Source organism: Arvicanthis niloticus, chromosome X (genome assembly GCF_011762505.2).
Source record: "Arvicanthis niloticus isolate mArvNil1 chromosome X, mArvNil1.pat.X, whole genome shotgun sequence".
NCBI lineage: Eukaryota > Metazoa > Chordata > Mammalia > Rodentia > Muridae > Arvicanthis > Arvicanthis niloticus.
This window is the reverse complement of record NC_047679.1, coordinates 9,536,203-9,553,911: the sequence shown is the minus strand read 5'-3', so window position 1 is coordinate 9,553,911 and position 17,709 is coordinate 9,536,203. Positions and strand designations below refer to the sequence as shown.

At 39.9% G+C, this 17,709-nt stretch overlaps 1 protein-coding gene across 1 annotated transcript in view; it reads left to right on the top strand.

The window, feature by feature from the left end:
• Positions 1-8,907: 8,907 nt before the first annotated feature.
• The window catches only part of Tspan7 (tetraspanin 7), a 101,735-nt gene continuing 92,933 nt past the window's right edge, over positions 8,908-17,709 (top strand). Inside the window, exon 1 of the mRNA XM_034485746.2 lies at positions 8,908-9,041. Coding sequence (XP_034341637.1) covers positions 8,961-9,041 — 81 coding nt within the window. The 5' untranslated portion in view covers positions 8,908-8,960. The remainder of the gene's footprint in view (positions 9,042-17,709) is intronic.

The window sequence follows — 17,709 nt, the reverse complement described above, 5'->3', positions numbered from 1 at the left end:
GAAGGGGGAGTCTCTGTTTAGAAAATGCCTCCATCAGGTTGTCTTTTACATAAGTTGGTGGGGCATTTTCTTGATTAATGATTGATGTGGAAAGATCCAACCCACTATAGGCTTTGTTACTTAGTCTATGGCAGGCAGTATTGGGGATGTCAGATTCCTGCTTTGAGGTCCAGCCTTGACTTTTCTCAGTAATGGTTTGTAACCTATAAGATAGAATAAACTCTCTCCTCCCTAAGTTGGTTTTGGCCAACATCTTATCACAGCAATAGAGAGCAAACTAAGACAGAAAATATGTTCAAAGTTCACATAAGCAACTTTTCAAAAACAGTTCAAAGATTGCTCCCTTTAAGTCCTGAAACTATAATATTCTGTAATCTTCTGGGCAGAGGGTTCCTTTATAAAATATTATTTTCTGATTACAAATATAAAATTTGGAGAACTAGAAAAAAGTAAGACGAATAAAGTACTTAAAACCATAACTCTGAAAATATATACATACTTTGTTTTAGTGACAAACTTTTGCTACATAGCCCAGGCTTGCCTCATACTTACTGTGTAGTCCAGGCTAACCTCAAATTTGTAGCAATCCTCCTGCCTCCACATCCTGTGTGCTGAGATTATAGGCATGCATCAATCAGCATGCTTAGTTTATACATCTACTTTCTTCCAATATCCTTCCTATAAGTCTTTATAAAGAGAGTTAAGATGAGATTGCATGTATTTTTCTGTTGTTTCCCAATAGTATAGCAACAATTTACCTTTAAGACTAAAAAAGTTCATTCGTGTTATTTCTAAATGGCTATATGCTAGTTCATTATTGGCATCTATGATACGCTCTAGTTGCATGTGCTAAAATCTGACCTCCAGGTTTACTCAGACTAGAGGTCAGTCATATTTTCTACCATCATCCAGATATTCTCTGTTCTTGGGGATATCTATTTGAAGTGAGAACAGTTTCTTTGCCAGCCCCAAGGGTTTCTATTCTACCTAAAGCAACTGGTGAGCTTTCTAACATCCAGAATCTGTTGGAGAAGAAGGCCACACTTCATAAATTTCAGAAGTTCCCAGTGAAATCTAATGTAAGCAGAATTGACAAAATGTTCCAACATGTCCTCCTTCCTTAGGTCCAGACCTTCTGGACTTTGAGGCAGGCTGTTATAATTCCCTATCCTGGTTCCACTGTCTTTCTTTCGCTAACTTCTCAACCTTAATACTACTTCTCAAAGTACTTCCCCAAACCATGTCAGAATAAGTCATGCCACTAATGGGGGATGTTCCACTGCTCCTATTGCCTATATTAGATGCTAACGTAGGGTCTTAGCCAGAGTGAGGCCCACTGCCATCACAGCAAAGCCAACTTTTTTCTTTTTTGCCTCCCTTGGGTCCTCTAACTGCATCATTACGTTTCTGAGTGAGCTTTTTGCTTTTGTTCAAGCTGCCTTTGTTCGTGCTGTTTCTAGCTTGTAATGAGCTGCTTCTGCCATCCTCAAAGAGCACCATTATCGCATTTATATCTCAGGGCCCATTTCAAATATCACTCCCTTATTCAACTAGTTGACACTCATCTATTGAGTTACTACTTTGCACCATTCATTTGTCCAGCAATTTTCTTGGCGTTCCTACTGTACGTAGCTACTGAGGAAGCATCAGTGAACAAAACGGTCACAAAGGCAATGCTCTATTAGAGTTTACATTTTAGTGAGTGGAGTGGGGTGATAAAACCAGCAACAGGAAGAGTCCAAGTACACACACATCCAGAACCAAAACCCAAACCAAGTACATAAACAAGAAAATGTTATGGCAAGAAATAGACAATGACTGGGTGACTGTTTTCATCCAGAATGGTCTCTCTCAGGAGGTAACATCTGTATTAAGATTTAAATGGCAGGAAGGAAGGAACTAAACATTTAGGGGTGTGTGTGTGCGCGCGCGTGCGCGCGCGCTCGCGCATCCTTAATTAGTGGGAAAGGCGCCTGGGTTGTGGGGAGAAACCATACCACTTTGTTTATGCCAAAGCAGGTGAAGCACAGGGGGCCAAGGAGAGCATTGGCAGATAAAGTTGGAGCGAGCTCAGGTGTGTTTTCCGAGCTGAAGTAAAGAGTTGAAATTCCATTCCAAGTGCAGTGATGGAAAGCCCTTTGGGGCTTTTTAGAAAGCAAGAGGGTGATGTGCTAAGAATTGTGTTTGAAGATTATGGCGAAATGTTACATAGTCAACAGATTGCAGGGCTGATAGGAGGAGCAGGGAACAGATAGGGGCTTTGGGAGTAGTGTTCTTCTCCTTAAAATACTGGGCCAGTTTTGAGAAAACAAAAACTAAAAGCTCCCCTCACTCTTAGATAAAAGGAGAAAAATCTTATCATTCCGTTAGAAGGCCTGGAGAAACTGACCCTCTCCAGCTTCCTGCACTCCTCTTTGCCTCTGGAAGTTCTTTCAGTTCCCCAAACACACCCTTTCTTCAGGTGGAAGAACCTTTGGACTTGCTGTGGTTATATATTATTTCTGAATGTGGTAAAGTAAACACAACATAAACTTTACCACTTTACCTATTATTTTTAAAGTACAATTTAGGATCGCTCACAGGAATGCAACAATTAAATCTGTGGCCTTTGTGTCTGGTTTCTTTCACTTAGCATAATGTTCTCAAGGCTCATCCACATTTTTGCACATAAAAGGTTATTTACTTCTCTTTATGGGTGAACAGCATTCCATTGCATATATACACTACATTTTGTTTATCCATTCATGATCTGATGAAACACTTGGGCTATCGTGATAGTGCTACGGTGAACAACAATATGCAACTGTTTGTTTAGATGTCTGTTTTCAATTCTTTTTGATATATACATAAAGGTGGGCCATATTGTCTGCGGTTGTCATCAGAAAGCATGACAAACTGGATGTCTTTTTTAAAAAGATTGTTATTTTTAATTATGTGTATATGTGTGTGAGTATACGAATGTGAGTAGGTGCCCATGGAGCCCAGAAGAAGGCCTTAGATACCATGGAGATAGAGTTATAAGCAGTTATAAACTAACCAGTGTGGGTACTGGGAATTATAAACACCCTTCTTCTGTCAAAACAGTAGGCACTCTCAACCACTGAGCCATCTCCCCAATCCCCAAACTTGGTGTCTTAAAGCAATAGAAGTATTTTCTCTAATAGGTTTGAAGGCTAGGATTAGGAGATCAAAGTGTCAGAAGAGCCTGTTTTTGTTGTGTAAGACTCTAGCAAGCAGAGCCTTGTTTACTGGAGACCCCTTGAGTGAACCACGCAGAGACTGAGAGATTGCTGCAAAATGCAAGAGGAATGTTTGATGTTCCAGCATGCTTAGACCATCCCTCCCCATCCTCCCCGCCCACGATGCTCATTCAGTGAGCTTTAATACAGTCCTTAGGGCAGCAGCCATTAGGCACAATGTGATTGGCAGAACAGTGTGACTTTTTAAACTGATTGGTCCCCAGGGAATGAGGTAGCAAGGACCTCCCCTGTCTGTGTGTGGCCAATAGTTCATTGTCCATGTGCTCTGGGCCCCCTCCCCAGCCGCAGGTCCATTGCCACCCCCTGTAGTTTGAGGAATATTAATTAGTCTCTGCCTTCTGGAGGGGATGGTGTAATTTTCCTCTTCAGTTGATACTCTGGGATGTATCGTTCCTGTCCTCCTTAGCGCTTCTGTAGATGACCATTGACCCTTAATGCTCTTTTGTGTTACACAGATGTTGGCTTCTGTTACCAGGTGGCCTTTTCCCTGCATGACTCAGTCTTCACATGGACTTACCTATTTACCTCTGTTTTAAAGAACCCAGTCATTATTGATTAAGGGCCCCAAGTGGTCCAATATGACCCCATATTAACTTAATAACAACATTTGCAACAAGGTTATTTGAAATAAAGTTTGTTGTGTTTATAAAAAGATAAGGAGAGAAGGAATATATTTGGTGGAGGTATAGTCAGGTATGGGGGGAAATGTGGTGCCTCCATGGGCCAATGATGAGGCATCCCTTCCCCCGAGGGACCAGCCACACAATGGTATAGTATAGGATAGAATTTATTCAGGGCATGGGGAGAGGAGTTGAGAGGGTAGGTGATACAGAGAAAGACGAAAGAGAGAGAGGAGAGGAGGAGAGGCCAGCCATGAATGTTAGAAGTCTGACCGCAGCTCAGAACAGACCACTCCAGACCACATAGTTCCAAGGGGGGGGTAGGTTTATTCAGGAGATAGGGCAAAGGTGGGGGGAAGGAGATGGAAGAAGACGGAAGAAGAGAGGAAGAAGAGAAGTAGAGGCTGGCCATGAGAAAGAGAAGGGGGAGGGGCGGGGGGACAGAGAGGCAAGAGAGCAAGAGGGTAAGAGGTTAAGAGAGTAAGGGAGAGGAGAGGGCAAGCAGCCCCTTTTATAGTGGACCAGGCCTGCCTGGCTGTTGCCAGGTAACTGTGGGGTGGAGCACACCTGGCTGTTGCCAGGTAACTGTAGGGAGGAGCATACTTGGCTGTTGCCAGGTAACTGTGGAGGTGGAGTTTAGACAGAATACTAACAATGAGCATGTGGAGGGGGGGGCAGGGAATGGGGAGAAAGGGGGAAGGAGTGAGAGAACAGAGTGGGAGCCAGAAGGCAAGAGCAAGAGAGAGTAGAGGGGGCAAACAGCCCCTTTTATAGTGAGCCAGGCATACTTGGCCTTTGCCAGGTTCCTGTGGGGTGGAGCTTAGACAAAATGCTAACTAAGTTGTCTTCTGAGGTACTAGAGTTAGGGCTTTAATATATCTTTTGGAAGTATACAAGTCAACAATGATCCCCTACCAGGCACTTACTTGTAGTTAAATCCTGGGGATTTAAACATTCTAAAGCCAAGGAAAAAGCCAGGTTCAGAACTAAGTGTTTTAGTTAGGAGAGATGACAGAGGTTCTGGTTAGTCAACAAAATGATGGACTGGGTATTAGGACTATCTTGTACCTCACTGGTACAAATTGGCATAATTATGCTCTAATTGTATTTTGAGAGAAAAGTTTTATTTTAACAGGAAGGGTGCTATGTAGGAGGAGCTAAGGTGGGAGGAGTACTGAGAGGAAGAGAAGGAGTAAGGAGAGGAGGAGAAGAAGGAGAGGAGAAGCTAGGTGATGAGAGAGAGAAAGAGGGGGGAGACAGGGAGGCAGATGTTCACATATCTCCACCAGTCAAAGATAGTTGATATATCTAGGTTGGGTAGTGGGTTACACCTCTGATTGAGCATTACCAAACTTATAAAGCCTTTGATTAACATTTTTAAAAAAGTGTATAAATGCAAAAAGGAAAAAGGGGCATGGGATAGGGGTTTTCTAAGGGGGGGTGGGGAAAGGGGATGGCATCTGAAGTGTAAATAAAATATCCAATAAAAAAATAAACATGGAACTGCAATGGAGCCTTGAGGATTCACATTTTCAACAGACTCTCTCAATGGGTGTCAATGCTACTAGTTCAGGGATAGGGCTGACACCAGATGGCAGGATCTGACATTGGGCCATAGTTCTCAAATAAGAGAGGCAAAGCTTTATTGGGACATTGATCCAAGCTGTCCAACATCAGCTGGAACTGGAGAAAAACCACAATGATCAAGAGGAGAGCCATGTTACTACTTGTTGGAGAAATGAGAAGAGCAACCTTGATAGATTTGGTGGGGGATTGGGTAGAATTTGGTAATTGCCCATTAGTTGTGGGCATGGTTTCAAGAGCTCTTTCCCTTCTTGGGCATGGACATCCTAGATTTATCCTTGGTTGGTTCAGGGTTAAGTGCTCACTGGTTGGTTCGGGGTTAAGTGCTCACTCACTCAGGAAGAACTGAGCAGCTAGTGGTGTCATCATGCTACATAAACATTCTTGCTTTATGACAGAGCTGAAGGAGTCTCAGTGCTTAAGCTGCTGAGAAATCACAAGGGCAAAAGCAAGAAAAGCACATCTTCCCCAGGAGTCAATGGGCTGAGTTAATTGTGTATTACAGTTTTGGACAAAAAGCTTCCCAGTTAGTCAACATGCCCAGATGCAGACCTGAGCAAAGGTTGAGGCAGCAAAGGTGACAGACTGATAGAAGACAGATTTGCCAAGCTTAGCATCTCACTCCCATAGGATATCAGTAGGCTCTTTAATGGAATCCAGGGTTTGTTTGGTTTTTTTTTTTTTTTTTTGGTTTGGTTGATTTTTGTTGGTTTTGTTGTTTGTTGTTGCTTTGCAAAGGCAGTTTTTTAAGTATCTGTGCATTAACCTAGCCAACTGCTATAACTCACAAGGCAGATGTTTATCTTGAACAAGTTAGTGGGAGCTTTTCTATTTAAAAAAAAAAAAGCAAAACAAATGTATTCAACCTTTGAAATCAGTGCTATTTACATTAACTAAAAACACATGAAGCCAGAGGGCTTAATTAGATTTGCCTTCAGGGACAGTTCCTTCTTATCTTTGTTTTTTATTTGTGTTCCTGTCTCAGACCACACTCAGCTTAGCTTGGTGCACTCTTAATGGGCTCCTAGTCTGTAAACATTCTGGCCTTCTGGCCTTTGACAAAACAAAGCTGTTGATAAAGAAGAAAAAAAGGCAGAAAAGAATTTGTGATAAGTTAAGGGCCCTGGAGGCTATTTGCCTTTTGTTCCTTCGCAGTGGTTCCTATCTGGTTCATCAAGACCAACCTGTCCTCCTTTGGAAAGGCCTTTCTGGATTTAGCGATGCAATTGTGGATGCAAGGAAATTCCTCAGTCTTTGTAAAACTACAATGACATTTTTTTTTTAAACCCCAACTCACAGATCACAAATCTTTAGAAAAGCTGCTTACAAAATATATTAATTTATTTATTAGTTATTTATTAGTTATGTTACTCAAGATATGCATATATTTATCTCTACATGTAAATAATTTAGTTGATTTGGGGTAGAATAGTCCAAGTTTTCAAGAAAGTAGCCCAAAATAAAGCTGCAAACTGAAATGATGAATTAGTTCAAAATGATGTCTTTTTTTTAAAAACCATATACTCCAGTCTATGCAAACTCATCAAATTATCCTTAAGATGATGTTAAGATTTTTTTTACTTCCAAGAGTCATTTATACATGGCCCCAGTCTTTTTCAGCTCTGAGCCTGACATCTTTAGGAGCGTTTCTCTGTTCCCCCAGAATGTTGTCTGCCATCTCTCACAGTCGAACAATCAATGTTCAACAATCAATGCTGTTTAGTATCAGATCCACCTGAAGACCTTTAAAGACTCTGAGACTTCAGTCCATTTCAAATAATTCAGACTAGCTGGGCCTGCGCCAGGCATTCACTGTTCCATCATTAAGAATCACAGTCAAACCTCCTTTTCTTTCATGTACACTGTTTTTGTTTTTGTTTTTTTATGAGTGGTCATTTTTTTCCCCAGGTCTTCTTCTCTCCCACATTTGTTTCTTGTTTGTACAATGACCTTACTGACCTGCAACCACGTCTAGTTCATTGCAGGTAATAATTATGCTAGTCACAGCTGATCTTGAAAGGCTTTGCCAAGCTTTATTGACTCTATTATTTTACTCTTCTACAGAATGTATTCTTTAACATTGTCCATGTGGAGTTAGGCTGGGATGGTGTCGCTTCCTACTGTACTTTCTTTGGGGGGGGAATCAGCTTAAATCTCTGCAGAATCTATACTGTGTTTGTCTTTGAACTAGCCACAGGAAATCTAGGTAGAGTGTATATTATTTTCTATTCTGATCTAGTTCAGACACCGTAAAGGTAATTCTTGAAAACTCTGCTAGCCATTGTTTTTATTCTTCTCACAAAACCATGCAACTATCACTAACTGTGTAATTTTACAACACTTTCCTCACTCCCAAAATCAAAGCAATCACCCAAACCATCATCTGTTCCCCTTATTCCTGCCCCCCCCCCCAACAGTTCACTTATTTTTCCTTCTCTGGGTTTGTTTATTTTAGATGTGGATAATTCGGTACGTGATTTTTCTGTATCTGGCTTCTTTCACTATGCATACTTGGAAAGTTTATCACTTGGAAGCATGTACTAGCAGCTCTTTATTCCTTTTGACAGGTGAAGTTTTCCATTGGATGACAAGTGTAACACCTGTTTGTCAGTTAAGTCCTCTCCTTACTAGTATGAATCGGTGTTCTACACATTCATGCACAAGTTTGCATATGGACTTGTGTCTTCATTTCTCTCCCATAGATATCTAGAAGCGGAAGTCTTAATGGTGACTTTACACTCAACTTTTAGCCCAAATAGATTGTTTCCCATTTTGCTTACTTGCTGCAGCGAGGAGTGAGATTGTCAGTGTTCTCTAAGTGAGGCAAATGATTCTCTGGTAGTTTAAAGAATTTTTGTTATTGTCGTCATCTAATATGTAGGAAGAATGTTGCTACATCTCATTTTTCTGTCATTTCGAAAGGTGAGGAAATCGAAAACTATGAAGTTCAAAGGAAGCCTATAGAGAACTGTGAAGTAGCAAGGATTTGGGGGTCTCTGAGCTCCAGGGTTCCTTGCTATCCTACAGGGTGTCTCTCTGGTTGTCACAGTCTGACATAGACAAGGTGTGCTTACTGCCAAAGACATGACCCCTGTGTGTCCAAATGCAAGAGCACTCTACAATCTTTAGGTAGCCAGGTGCAGGCCCTGTTTCCAACAAAGCCAAAATCTTTAAGCTAGTGTGGTCTGAGAAAGGCTACCCTGACTTCCGACCCGGCCTCTAGGCTCTCGGGTTCCCTTTGACCTCAGATGGGGGGCTGTGCCTGCGCCAGATTGCAGACTTGGGCAGCATTCCTAGCTTGCAACCAGCCTGCTCCCTCTTCCCAAGCCCCGCAGGGCGCGCGCAAACGCAAGCGCGCCACCCAGCCTGCGCGCGCACGGGAAGCTCTGGCAGCACGCGCTCCCCCTCCCTCCCCGCCTCCCTCGGCCCCGCCTCCTCCCCCTCCCGCGCGCCCGCCCGCCGCCCGCCGCCGCTGCCGCCGCCGGAGCTCTGTAGTATGGCATCGAGGAGAATGGAGACCAAACCTGTGATAACCTGTCTCAAAACCCTCCTCATCATCTACTCCTTCGTCTTCTGGGTGAGTGCCCATTCCTGGCTGCTGGCCGGGCCGCGGTCTATCAGACCGTGTGGGGATGCTCTTAGAGAGAAAGGTGGAAGGAAAACCCAAACCCCAAACCCGATCTTAGCCGGTGGACAAGGAGACAGCCGCAGGCTGCTGAGTCGGGCTGTGGGGTGGTAGGGTGCAGGTCTGGGCTACTCCAACCCTCGAGTTTGCCCGACGAAGGCTGAAGTGGGCTGCTTGGTGGTGGTGGTCGCAGATTTTCCACTCTTCCAATTTTTTTTTTTTAATGCATTGATTTCTTAAACTCGCAGGACAGGGTCAGCCCCTGGGGAAAGTTGAGTTGTGGATTTGTCTGTTTTCTCTTTTTGGACTTCTCTCCCTATCTTACCAGCCAGTTTTGGGTGCCTGTTGAAGCTAATGGAGCTAACCTGTGGCGGGCTGGGAGCAGGCACAGGACGGCAGGGTTAGATCTAAGATCCCGACTAGTCCCAACCCTGCAGGGCTGTGGGAGAGAGTCGCCAGGAATCTTCTGCCTGACTGGACAAGGGCGATCGGTCTCCCGAGCGCACTAATGTGGGACAGGCGCCGCCACCGCGTGGAGGCGCACGAAGAGGGTCTTACATAAGCCAGGGGTATCTTTGGGCTTCCTCAGCGACTGGGTCTTACGACCCCTTTCAGGTTTCTTTCCAGCCTTTACTGTTTCCATCCGGTTATTGTGTTTTTCTGTGTGAACCCAATCTGCAATGCCTAAGAGGAGGACCCCTACCACCTGGTGGCTGCGGTAGCGCCCCTATTCCCCACCTAACTGGTACTGCTACGAGTCCTTGAGCTCAATGCAGAAAGGTGACGTCAGCCCTTCAGCCCAGGCCGGCTAAGGGCTGCGTGGTGCACCTCGCCGAGGGATGCGCCCTTCTGTGCGCAGGAGGAGGGAAAAGGGGAGGAGGGGGCTCCGGGCTTATGCCTTACCTCATCCTGTTTGGCAATTCATGGAATCAGTGCAGGGTTGACACTGCAGTAATTTCATTTGCAGAGGTGGGTGGTACCTATAGACCATTCCTAGTTCTTTCTCTCTTCACATAGATGCCCACCCGAGTTCCCTCTTCCCTCCACAAGCCACAGCCACCCTGCAAAAAAATGAATACCTGCTGCCACCACTCTGCCCCCCTGCAACATCATAATCTGGGTCATTCCAGTTTCCAAAGCAGTCATTTTGAAACCTGAGTGTCTGTTTTAGAAAGAAAGAAAGAAAGAAAGAAAGAAAGAAAGAAAGAGAAAGAAAGAGATAAAGAAAAAGGAAAGAACTGGGCTTGCCTTAGTTTTTTTTTCTTTGCCCCCCCACCCCAATATTAACCCTGCTTTTGCTTCAAAAGTGGAGCACAGTATTGAATGAGGTACTTGTATTCAGACTGATGGTAAACTGGATGGTTTGCAGTAGCCAAGGCAGGAGCTGAGATTTATTACGAATTTTTTTTTAAAATCCCTAATATTTCTAGGCTTTTTCTTTCCACTGACATTGGTGATTCTTCGGGTCTGGAAAACCATGGAGTGTGTCGACAGAACAGACCAGGGGCTCTGCAATGAGATAGAGTAGCAAGACCGAGACAGCCCATCATATAAGCCAAACATAGAAGCTGAGTCTTTCTGGAATGGAAATGACACAGGTTGAATCATCTCAGTAATGGAACTGTGGGCTAGCTATACATTCAAGGATCTTAGCTTATGTTTGCCTGGAAAAAGCAGCAATACTTGGTGGTGACGGTCCAACTTCCAAGAAGCCATTGCTGGGCACTGGTTTAGCTCTTCATGTATCTCCTTAAGTCTGTTTTTGTTTTGCCCCCTTTTTAAATACACTTCTTAATTGTTAACTGGAGCAAATCTATGGGCGATTATCGTAGGCTCTTGAAAAAGAAGGTTTATGGTGCATGAGAAAGAAGGAATGCTATGTTTGGATCAATTCTGAAGCCTGGTAAAGGAGAAGGTATTCCAGGCTTCTGCTTTTCATATGGAATATTTAACTCTTTTTGTCTCACCTCCCTCCCAATCCAATGACTCAGTGCCTCCTAAAACATCTGAAATGGTCACCGTGTTGTATGCCCCCTGCAAATTCCTCATGCTGGCGTTTTAATGTACTTTTTATACTTTGGAGATTTTTATATTCTTAAATATTTACCCAGAGTATTTTCAGTAGTTAAAATAAGACTTTAATGATCATTTTAGACTTTAAAACCAAAGGGATGAGATCTCTCCAGAAAATAGGACATTCAAAAGATGTTTTTCTTAAAAAGCCGGAGTCCAAAAGCTGGGTTTTGTTGTTGTTGGTTTTTTGTTTTATTGTTGTTGTTTTTACTGTACCGTGAATGCTATTTTGAACAAGGCTTTACTGAGGCATAATTCATATCATATACGTCACCCATTTAAAGTATGGTATATGTATACATGCTTAACATATAAATAGTTTGCATTTTAGTGTCTTTGTTATCTTTTTAGTGTATTCACAGATACAGCCATTGCTACAGACTATTTTCAATTATTTCGTCATCTCAAAAAGAAACCCTGTCCTGTCCCTTTACCTCCCATTTTCTCTCCCACTTGTTTCTCTCCTGGAGCCAGTCCTAGGCAACCGCGAATCTACTTTCAGTTGCTATAGACTTTACTGTTCTAAACATTTCATATACTTGAGGTCATGTATTTGCCCCTTTTGACTTGTTGGTTTCAGTTAGCATGAGACATTCACGATTCATCCATGTTGTTAGTCTGTGTGAGTACGTCATTCAGTTTTATGGTCAAATAGAATACCATTTTGTAAGTAATATATTTTATTTATCCTTTTGTCCATTGGTGGATATTTGGGTTGATTGGAGCACTTGACTATTATGGATGATGAGGTTATAATGATTTATGTGCCATTTGTGTGTGTGCCTATATTTTCATTGGTTTTGGATATATATCTGGGGATCTATATGGAATCATATAACTCTATGATTAATTGTTTGAAGAATGGCCATACTAGTCTTTCAGAGCAAGTGTTCCATTTTATATTCATCTCAACTGTGAGGGTTCCAGTTTCTCCATATGCTTGCCAGCGTTTGTTACTATCTGGCTATTTAATGTAGCCATCCTAGTCATTGTGCATTTATATATCTTACTGTGATTCTGCTTTGAATTTTCTTAATGAATGCTAATGTTGAATATTTTTAAATGCCTAATGGTTGTTGGTCATCTCTTGAAAAGATACATATTCATATTCTTTGACCATTTTATTTGGGTTATTTATCTTTTTATTATTATATTATTAAATTTTTCTATATTACAGGTACAATCTCCCATCAATATAAAAGTTTTGCAAACATTTTTTTCCATTTTGAATATATATATATATATACACACACATATATATGTGTGTGTGTTTATGTGTGTGTATGTGTATATATATGAATATACATATATATGTATACATATTTTATATATGTATATGAAGTATAAATGGATTGATTAGCTTTTTGTTTGTTTTATTATTCATGCTTTTGTTATCTCATGGAAGAATCCTTTGCCAAAGATCACAAGAATAACCAGTTAAAAACTGTTTATAAGGGTTATTTCTCAATTGGGTAAATATAATTGATATCTGACTATTTCTTGAATACCTCGCACTGTGTCTGGCACATGGTAAGTACTCAAATTGTTTTTTACATTTTTGGACTTATGCCATGTAATAGAAAAAGAGGATGACCTTGCAACTCTTTTAAGGGTAATGTGGAGGGATGATTAATCGGAGGAATTTCCATTGTGTTCTCTGTGAGTTGTTTTAATATGACTTCCTTTACTTCAGTTTAGGCTGAGGAGTAGAAGGTCCTTCATCTTAAAATGATGGTGGCTTAGTAACATCAAGAAGTATTGGCCTGTACCAACCCAGACTACCATTATGAAAAAACAGATTATTGTTTTTAATCTGTATTCTTTTGTTTACAATCATTCTCCCTGGCTGCTATATTTCAATAAAGCTCTGATTCTCAACAAGGAACAATTCTTCTATATTTGACCATGCCTAAAGACTTTTTTGGTTACATCTGGAGTGGGTTCCACTGGCATTTAGTGGGTAGAGATCATAGGTGTTGCTAAGCAGCTACCTGATGACGCTTCCTTGCAGTGGGTTGCGCTTTGCCCAGTGTCTGGCTCAAAAAAAAAATAATAGTACTGGTAACCTTTATTCTATTGTAACTGAGCAGTAATAAATGCTATGAAGAAAAGGAGAGTGTGATGTGAAATTTGTTGTTTCACCATACCACAGCATGTTCAACACAACCACTTTTAAGAAGGAAAAACGTTAAAGGTAAGTGACTCTTTACAGATTGTGTTTCTAATGGATAGGATGGTTTTCCTTTCAGTTCTCTGATATCACCTGAATGCTAAGGGAACACATTCTTACTTTCCTTGATTTGTATGTTTTATTTTCAGGTTTTAGATGGAGGGAAACAAAAAACCACCTAAGAGCAAGTTATTCTGTGCTTTAAAGACTAGAAACAGTATTGCATGGTAGTTTCCTTGGGAAATATTTACATTCTAAATAAATGAAAAATGAAATTTACCAACAACTCCTGGCTTAAGTTATTAAACCCATCACAGCTGGGGCGAGCTTTCAAAACTGTACTTATTTTGGTCTGTTTACGAAGGATTAAATGTATTCTTTCTATTTACATGGCGACGATAGAAGACTAGGGGACTTAGGGACTTGCTTACATAATAAAGACTGTTAAATCCTTATACTTTTGTAATCTCTTTTGTCAGATATTTCAGTTAACTGTAATTCAACTTAAGTTTGTATTAAAATATTGATCTTTCCCTATATAAAACTAAGGTTCTTATTTTCATGAGAAATATAATTCAGAGGCAAACAAGAAAACCTTGTAAATATGTTATTTACCAGAGAATTGTTTTAATTTATAAGCTTTTATGGAATTTAAATACTCATCTGAGTTCTAAGGTAAGATTTAAATTGACTAGACCACATCTGAACAGTATTGTGAAGAGAAATATCCTTTGCTTCATTTTAGTGAATATTGGGTTTGATTATTGTTTAAGAATGTAGTTAGCTTACTGATAGCATTATTAAATCTTTCCATGGTGAAATACCAGCGATTTTTCTTTTCCTTTGTAAACCACCATTAATAATTTTCGGGGTAATTTTAAAATAATATTATTTTTCTCTCTTTTTAATGGAGCAACTTTCAGTGATTAAATTAAATAAAAAGGAGAAATCTTAAAGAGAAGGCCCTAACATTTACACAGTGTTTGAGACGGGCACTTTCTCCTGCCAAAATTGTTTCAATTCAGTTCAGCAAACATTGGTTGGAATGTCAGTCATATACCAGAAATGAAATATTCAAAAAGATGTTATCTGTTCATTGCATACACACTTGGCATTTTAGTTGCATTTATTAGCAATACACTCACTTCCAAATTGCTCGTTTTTAGGTATTATCTGGTGTTGTCGTCACACTATGGAAGATGGAAATTTAATTCCTTTGTCCCCTTCCTTTTCTCTCACAGACCCCTTTTCCGGGGATGTCATTTATCAGTGTGTCACACAACATTTTATTTAAAGCAGTGGGCTGTGATGAGGTGCCTAGTAAATCTCTTCATAGTGGAACTATGTGATACAGATATAATGAATCCGTGCACAGCTTTTGGTTTTCCCTGTAGTTAACAATCACCTTGCTTTTTTGCCCTTTGCATCTAGTATATTTATTCAAATTCATTTCCATATTCTTTTCAATAATTCTATATCTTTGCTAAGTATATTCAAGCAGTTCATGGGAACTTTCTATGACCTAATGTTATAGACATTTGTCTCGGATTGTGTTGGCTTTCAACTTGAACTAATGGTCTCTGAGCCTCTACTATGTTGACTCCTCAAAGTTCCTAGACATTTGTTTGCTCTATTTCTTGATTTTTTTTCCCCCTTCATTTTGATAGAGTAATTTTCATATAGTTTTCTTTCTGGAAAAGGAAAAATGGGAAGTCATATATTGAAGTCTTCATAAATTCAAAACTCTTATTTGATGCTTCCACTTAGCTTGATAGCTTGGCTGAAGATATAATTATTGTTTAGAAAGCATTTACCCTCAAAACTTTTACAGTCTACTTTCTACCAAAGTCTTTTTTGTTATTAATGTTGAACAATTTTATATTATTATGATTTTATATTATTCTTCTTCAATCCTGTTTTTTTTTTCCCTTTTGAAAGTTTTTTTTCCTTGCATATTCACAATGCTCTGAAATTTCTCTCTGAAAATATTAGGAATTTTTATTTTAAAAAAGTTTTTATTTTTTTGTTTCTTCCAAACCATTTTGTTTTAGGGCATGTTATAATCACAGATTTCAGGGATTTTTTTTCCTGCTAATTATTGTATATCTGTTTAAGAGGGGGTTATCTAAAAACATTTGGAAGCTGTTATGGATCTGCTCCTGTGTTTGCTGATTGTAAGTTGTGTGGCTTTGTTGAGCTGGGTGAGTTTTAGAATCAAGGTCAACAGTTCTTTTTGCCTTAGATTTTGTCTGTTGGTCTAACTGGATGACTTACAGATCAATCTTTTCATTACTCTCTGAACAAAAGGTAGCAATATGACAGACACCACATACAGTAGACAAATGTCTGCTGTGCTTCTGTCCCTGGCTCAGAGAATTTCTGTTTTACTTTCCAAGAAGTAAATCTTGGAACCTATGGTAGAATGAGAGAAAAACCAGAGACAGGAAGTTGGAAGTTTCCCAATTGTTCTTTAAGAAGTTTTACTAGCTCCTTCTTCTTTCAGCCTCCTTCCTTCACTAACGCAAGCTCCCTGGGTCCTCTGAAGGTGCTTTGATAGAAATACCTTTATTCTGGGATTTTTTTAAAGCATCTAAAATATTTTTTGTTAGCTCTCAGGCTATGAATATGGTTGTCTCTTCCCATCTCTTTGATACTGTGGAGCTTTAAGTGATCCTTTTAGTGTCATGTCAGGGGAAATTTGGGAGTTAGCCAAGATAAATGAATGTGTTCAATCCATCATCTTTAACTGGAAGTCCTTTCTATCTATATTTCTACTTTGCATGCTATTAATTAAATAAACAATTGATTCTGATGGAATAGAACATGTAAAATGGTAATAGTTGGGCCATCATAATAAGTATTGGTATAAACACACACATACATACATATTCACATATACACAGATATATACATATAGTTAGACTTTTTTAGGTACGAAAGGGAAGCACTCTATCCTATTAGTATATTTTTAAAAACTAGATGACAAGGAAAATAGTCTATGTTGGAATAGGCTTACTAAAGCACAGAATCTAAAATATCATCTGGTTATCAGGGACTGGACAAATAGGGATGAAACCTGATGATTACTGGAAATTTTTCTTTTCTTCTAATTTCTTCTTGCTAGGAAAAGGCTCAATATGGAGTTCTCCAACTTAATTCAGACTGGACTGGACTAAGTTACTATGGTTGCCTAAGAGTTTAGCATATGATGTTTATCTGGTGGGAGACTTGGTGTTAAACTACTCTTTTTTATGGTGTTATAGTTATGGGGCATACATATGATACTCTTAAATATTCTCTTTTTCAGTCAACTTTATTTCCCATATGCACTACGAAGTTAGGACATGCATACTATCTTCTATACCATCTGGAACATTAAGTCATTTCTATTTAGTAGTTGCTTAGAACCTAGCTGATTTTTTGTTGAAATCAAATGAAATTAACCTTACTTTAATCCTAGTGAGAGTTCTTGATTTGACCTTACTATGGGCTACATTGTGATGAGACATCGGCTCTTCAGCATCACTTCCTATTTGAAGTAAGCATCTCAGAAGGTGCTGAGAACTGGGAAGTCGTCTTTGCTTAAGCCCATTAAACCCGAGATGACTAATGCCATGTCAAACCAACACTTCAAAATAATCTTCTTAAGTTTTTCTACTTTGGTTCAATTCCAGCCGATTTTGATACCAGCTATCGTCACTTCATGGTAGCAAGCAGGTCATTGAATTGATTCGGAAACTTCTGTTGGCTGTTATCCCTCTTGCTGGGACAGACAGCTTTTCATACTTGGCACAGCATTTTATTCTCTTTCATATAGTGCCTTAATATTCATCAAGAAGAGGATGAAAGGGAGGGAAAGTAGAAGAGGTTTTTTTTTTTCCTTTTCTTTCTTTATTTTTTGTTTGTGATTTCCATTTTGGTTTCTGATCCGTTGAATATGTAAACATTTTGAACAATCTAATGATAAAAACAAGGATCCTGCTTCTGCCATGAAATATTCTCTTTAGTGCTTTTTTGAAGGTGAGTATTTCCCATCATAATGTATTTTAGGAGAAGGTTGTAAGTATCCATGTTCAAGGCTGATTGGTTGGTTCTGGAACAGGTATAAATTGAGCAAATTAAATCAATGATTCTTAACCCATTTTTTTTTTTTTTGTCAACAAGAATCGCCTCAAGTTTCCCTAAAATAAATGTCTCAGCTACATTCTAAGATGCCATGATTCATGATTCCAGATGGGGTTCCAGTATAATAGTTTGGAAATAAGTGATTTCAGAGATTCAGCTATGCAAATAGGATTGGATTATATAAACCCCCACTCCTAAAGACACATAGTAGCTAACAGCAGCCAACTTCATCTTGAGTCCCCTGGATTTGGA